This window comes from Sphaeroforma arctica, assembly GCF_001186125.1.
Source record: "Sphaeroforma arctica JP610 unplaced genomic scaffold supercont1.2550, whole genome shotgun sequence".
Lineage (NCBI taxonomy): Eukaryota > Ichthyosporea > Ichthyophonida > Sphaeroforma > Sphaeroforma arctica.
In genome coordinates, this window is record NW_014038008.1 from 1 (window position 1) to 5,860 (window position 5,860).

A 5,860-nucleotide genomic window follows, 5' to 3' on the forward strand; every position below is an offset into this window, starting at 1 on the left:
ATATACATTATTTGGCAATGAAAAGGTTTCAAGCTGCGAGGTCCATGTATCGACCCCGATACATGGACCAAGTTAAGCAGACGTTGTATCGTCTGCCGAAGATTCGGGCGATTTGTTTAGGTTTTCTGCGTTTGCAGCGGACGTAACCGCCAACGTGCTGTACTGCAATCCAACGATAATCAATGTCCCAAACAGAAACAGTCCGACAATGATGAAGAATATTGTTTTCCCGCTCATAATAATGTTTTTATTTATTAAAGATTGTATATTTTCATTATATAGATATATATACATATGATATAATTGTACATGTACACACACACATTTGTACACATAATCCGGACGAGTGCCCACTTCTTGGTGAAGATCTCAGGAATATGTCGCCTATGCGTATGCTTGAACGCCACATGTCCAATAGGTAGATGGTACAATTTCTATTGGTCCCTGACGAGCTGGTCTTCCACAACTACCAGCCTCTCTGTGAGCTGCTGGGTTTGCTGGACAAGGTCGGCAATTGTTGTTAGGGCTGAAGAAATTGTTGTCTGTGCAGCGGCTTGCTCGGCGCGTAGTGTTTGGTTCTCCTTGACCAGTAGGGCTGTAATGTTGTTCCACTTAATATCCAGCGCCGCACCGTCACCATCCTCGTATACTAGCTCCGGTGACACCTGTTGCACATCCTCGGCCATAAATCCAAAGTGTATCTCCTCCTTGTCGACGAATGTGCAAGGGACAACTTCAGTACGTTCGACGTAGTCATTGTACATTTCGCGGATTGAGGGGTTGTCTTCATCAGCCACACCGTCAAATCCTGCATCCGACCCACCCCTAGCCGCCAGTCTTGACACCCACGTGTCCGTAGCCTTCTCAGTGACCAGCCAGTTGACAAACGACTTGGCCTCTTCGGGTGTGCCCTCTTCAATATATTTGCACTTGTTGATATAGTTGAACTCCTTGACGTCCAAGCCACACAGGATACCACAGGCGTCGCGAGACATGTCGATAATGTTTTCCTTGGTCTTGGATGACGAGGTTGTGTACGTGATCTCGCCAGTTGCGGGGTTGTACGTCAGCGCGTTGGGACTCGCGGCGTTGCGGATCGGCTTGACCATGAACGAGTCCACCACATTGTTGTTTAGTTGATTTTCCGTTGCATTCAGTGTAATCGAGTGCTCCGCTGAAGCCTCCGCGCACGCATACGCCCCGATGGCCACCGAACCGTGTCCCTGGGGGAATCGTCCAGCGGATGCCCCAATTGCGACACAATTCTCCCCTTGTTCGTCCTTACCAGCATTCACGCCAACCGCCACGGAGTTCGCACCCTGTGTCGTTTGGCCGGAATCCATACCAACCGCAACCGAGTTCGTACCCTGTGCATTGATACAGGCATCGACTCCGATGGCTACCGAATTATCACCCTGTCCATTCCGACCCGCAGACCGTCCGATTGCAATCGCCTGCCTACCCTGGTTGTCTGTTGCACATAAGTGACCCACGGCTATGGAAGCATCACCCTGCTCTGTTTCACCCGCCGTTGCCCCGACAGCCACGGCATGTGTGCCCTGTGACTCATACCCTGCTTTGAATCCAACCGCCACACCGTTCACCGACTGGTCTTTCTGTCCGGAACCTTGGCCAACCGCTACCGCAGTACTGGACTGGTTCGTCGTTCCGGAACCTGCTCAAATGGCAACCGATCCCTCTCCCTGAATCGTTAGCCCGGCAGAATGCCCAATTGCCACACAAGCATTGCCCTGTGTCGTTTCACCGGTATTAACCCCAAAGGCCACGGAAGAAGATCCCTGCGTTAATTTGCCAGCACCAGCCCCAATTGCAATCGAGCTCGCACCCTGTGCAATGACAGAGGCCTCGAATCCGATGGCTATCGAACTTCCACCCTGTTCAACCCGACCCGAAGACTGTCCGATTGCAATCGCGCGCTTACCCTGGTTGTCTGTTGCACATAAATGACCCACGGCTATGGAAGCCTCGCCCTGCTCTGTCATACCCGCCGTTGCCCCTACAGCCACGGCATGTATACCCTGGGACTCCTTTCCTGCAGCGTATCCAACCGCCACACAGTTCACCCCCTGGTCCGTCGACCCAGAGGATGTACCAACCGCCACAGCAGTGGTGGACTGGTTCGTCATCCCGGCAGAATACCCAACAGCCACGGAGACGCCCCCCTGGTCGGTTTGCCCCGCCGCGTTTCCGATTGCAACACTTTTGCTCCCTTGATTCAGATTACCGGCGTCTAGCCCTACAGCCACGACTGATATCCCCTGGTTAGCATTCCCCGAGTTCTTTCCAATAGCAACAGCGTTTTCGGTCTGGGTGTCTCCACCGGCATCCTTGCCAATGGCCACAGTCGACGCCCCCTGGCTGGTAGAACCCGCACCCCAACCTATGGCCATCGCATCATCGGCCTGGTTTGCGCTACCAGAGTTCCGCCCCAGGCGCACGTTGGTAGTTCCTACTCTCCACGACATTGTTGAATAGGTGTGATTTTTTGGTTTTGTTTGTACGTGTATTTAGGGTTTGGAAAATGAAATTTAAAGATGTACTTGTAAAATTCCCTTTTCGATTTTTTCTTTCCTTCTTGTTTTTCTTTTAGAATGTAATCTATTGTTAGATCGTATTGTTAGTCATGATGACGCGTGTTTAACGTAATTTTTTAATTTTAAACAATGGTCGATTGTGACAAGTTGAATGATTGTCTCTACTTTTCATGATTCGAGTATTTTGATTTCTTCTTCTTCTTCTTCTTCTTGATAAGCCACACCACCAAACCGCGGCGGCACCAACCCGTCCGCGCACAACCTATTTTCCCTCGAGCGCCTCAACTCGCGCAACAAGGTCGGCAATTGTTGTCTGTGCAGCGGCTTGCTCCGCGCGAAGCGACTGGTTCTCCTTGACCAGCAGCGCCGTAATGTTGTTCCACTTAATGTCCAGCGCTGTGCCGTCCAAGTCGCAGTATACGAGCTCCGGCAACACCTTTTGCACGTCCTCGGCCATAAACCCAAAGTGCGTCTCCTCCTTGTCGACAAATGTGTAAGGGACCACCTCCGTAATTTCAACGTAGTCCCTGTACATTTGCCGGATTGACGGATTGTCGTCATCGGCACCACCCTCGTACTTTGCATCGGAGCCGCCGCTAGCCGCCAGCCTTGACGTCCACGCGTCTGCGGCCTTCTCAGCGGCCAGCCAATTGGCAAATGGCTTGGCCTCTTCCGGAGTGCCGTGCTCGATATATTTGCACTTGTTGACATAGTTGTACTCCTTGACGTCCAGGTCGCACAGGATGCCGCAGGCGTCGCGAGACATGTCGACAATGTTCTCCTTCGTTTGAGACGAGGATGTGGTGTACGAAATCTCACCCGTCGTGGGGTTGTACGTCAGCGCATTGGGACCCGCCGCGTTGCGGACCGGTTTCACGATAAACGCATCTTCTATCCCGTTTACCAGAGCCTCGCCTGTACCATTCAGCGTAATAGAATTTTTCGACGCATCCGTCGAAGCTGCAAACGCCCCGATCGCAATACTATTCTCCCCCATCCTGTCTCTCCCCGCCGAGTGCCCTATTGCAACACTGTGCGAACCCTGTACCGTACGACCAGCGCTGGCACCAACGACCACAGTGTCTTCACCCTGACACACACACACACACATTTGTACACATAATCTGGACGAGTGCGCACAATCTACTTGGTGAAGATCTCAGGAATATGTCGCCTATGCGTATGATTGAACGCCACATGTCCAATAGCGACAGTAGGCTCAGGCACACGATACAACGCCCGCTTAACGCGTGGTCCCGGTAGATGGTACAATTTCTATTGGTCCCTGACGAGCTGGTCTTCCACAACCACCAGCCTCTCTGTGAGCTGCTGGGTTTGCTGGACAAGGTCGGCAATTGTTGTCTGTGCGTCGGCAATTGTTGTTAGGGCGGAAGAAATTGTTGTCTGTGCAGCGGCTTGCTCGGCGCGAAGCGACTGGTTCTCCTTCACCAGCAGCGCCGTAATGTTGTTCCACTTGATATCCTGCGCTGTGCCGTCCAGGTCGCAGTATACGAGCTCCGGCAACACCTTTTGCACGTCCTCGGCCATAAACCCAAAGTGCGTCTCCTCCTTGTCGACAAATGTCTCAGGGACCACCTCGGTAATTTCAACGTAGTCCCCGTACATTTGCCGGATTGACGGATTGTCGTCATCGGCAACGCCCTCGTACCTTGCATCGGAGCCGCCGCGGGCCGCCAGCCTCGACGTCCACGTGTCTGCGGCCTTCTCAGTGACCAGCCAATTGGCAAATGGCTTGGCCTCTTCCGGGGTGCCGCGCTCGATATACTTGCACTTGTTGACATAGCTGTACTCCTTGACGTCCAGGTCGCACAGGATGCCGCGGGCGTCGCGAAACATGTCGACAATGTTCTCCTTCGTCTGAGACGAGGATGTGGTGTACGAAATCTCACCCGTCGTGGGGTTGTACGTCAGCGCATTGGGACCCGCCGCGTTGCGGACCGGTTTCACGATAAACGCATCTTCTATCCCGTTCGCCAGAGCCTTGCCAGTACCGTTCAGCGTAATGGAATTGTTCGACGCATCCGTCGAAGCTGCAAACGCCCCGATCGCAATACTATTCTCCACCATCATGTCTCTCCCCGCCGAGTGCCCTATTGCAACACTGTGCGAACCCTGTACCGTACGACCAGCGCTGGCACCAATGGCCACCGTGTCTCCACCCTGAGTAGACAAACCAGCGTTGGCACCAATGGCCACCGTGTCTACACCCTGGTTGGTCTTGCCCGCCGAATCACCCACAGCCACAGAGCCCCCGCCTTGATTGGTGAGACCGGCGGAACCCCCCACGGCTATAGAGCTGATCCCCTGTTGCGTCTTGCCCGCACTATAGCCAATTGCCACGGCACTCGCCCCCTGCTCAGTGTATGCGGCATCACGTCCAATAGCCACCGATTCAGACCCCTGGGTTGTCCACGCTGCACGGTAGCCGATTGCCACAGAATAGTCGCCCTGGTAGTGAGAGCCGGCTGAATACCCTAAGCCCACGGCCATCACATCCTGTTCAGTGTTTCCTGCCATCTGTCCGGCCGCAAACGCATTCTCGCCCTGGTATTTGTTACCCGCCTTGAAACCCAGCGCTATGGCATGCTTGCCCTGTTCGGTGTACCCGGATTCGATCCCCACCGCAACAGCGCCCTGGCCCTGTGTGTCGAATCCCGCCTGCTTGCTTATGGCTACACAATCAGTCCCCTGGTTCTTATAAGCAGTATAATTTCCGATTGCAACGGCACTCGGCCCCTGTATGGTCTCACCTGCATTTGAACCTATGGCAACAGGCGCTCCACTCTGAGACGTCTTCCCGGCCCTGTAGCCCATGCATACAGAATACGTCGATTGTGTCGTATATCCCGCCTCCGTCCCCATGGCAATCGACTCCTTCCCCTGCGTGTTGTAGCCAGCCCTGTACCCGAATGCAATTCCGTAGGTGCCCTGTGTGTTATTGCCAGCTCCATTCCCGATTGCAATCCCATTCATCCCTTGGGTTAGCCCGCCGGCACTGGACCCAAGAGCCACACCAAGGATACCCTGGTCGGTTTTACCCGCACCATTCCCAATGGCCAGGGCACTCCCCGCCTGCTGTGTCATCCCGGCTTCATTCCCAATTGCCACAGTTCTTTCTCCCTGTTGTGAATTGCCGGCATTCTTGCCTATAGCCACGGCATTCACGCCCTGCTGCGTCTCCCCGGCCCCGCAGGCGATGCGTACTTTATCCCCACCAGAAACCCAGCTTGCGCCGTCCCAGGCCAGATAGTCGCCCACGCATGTACCAGACTCAACCTCGCGCT

General features: G+C 54.0%; 3 protein-coding genes across 3 annotated transcripts; all 3 read right to left on the reverse strand.

Annotated features, from left to right (window-relative positions):
* Positions 1 to 449: 449 nt before the first annotated feature.
* Positions 450 to 2,486, reverse strand: SARC_12743 (hypothetical protein; the record flags this gene model as incomplete). Its single annotated transcript, XM_014293141.1, has 2 exons — positions 450 to 1,655; positions 1,692 to 2,486. Coding segments are annotated over 2 exons (2,001 nt in total), but the record flags the coding sequence as incomplete, so codon positions are not given.
* Positions 2,487 to 2,817: 331 nt separating this feature from the next.
* Positions 2,818 to 3,552, reverse strand: SARC_12744 (hypothetical protein; the record flags this gene model as incomplete). The annotated part of the gene is made up of 1 exon (XM_014293142.1): positions 2,818 to 3,552. The coding sequence occupies one exon, from the start codon at positions 3,550 to 3,552 to the stop codon at positions 2,818 to 2,820; it is 735 nt and encodes a 244-aa protein (XP_014148617.1).
* Positions 3,553 to 3,830: 278 nt separating this feature from the next.
* On the reverse strand, positions 3,831 to 5,860 carry SARC_12745 (hypothetical protein; the record flags this gene model as incomplete). The annotated part of the gene is made up of 1 exon (XM_014293143.1): positions 3,831 to 5,860. A coding segment is annotated over one exon (2,030 nt), but the record flags the coding sequence as incomplete, so codon positions are not given.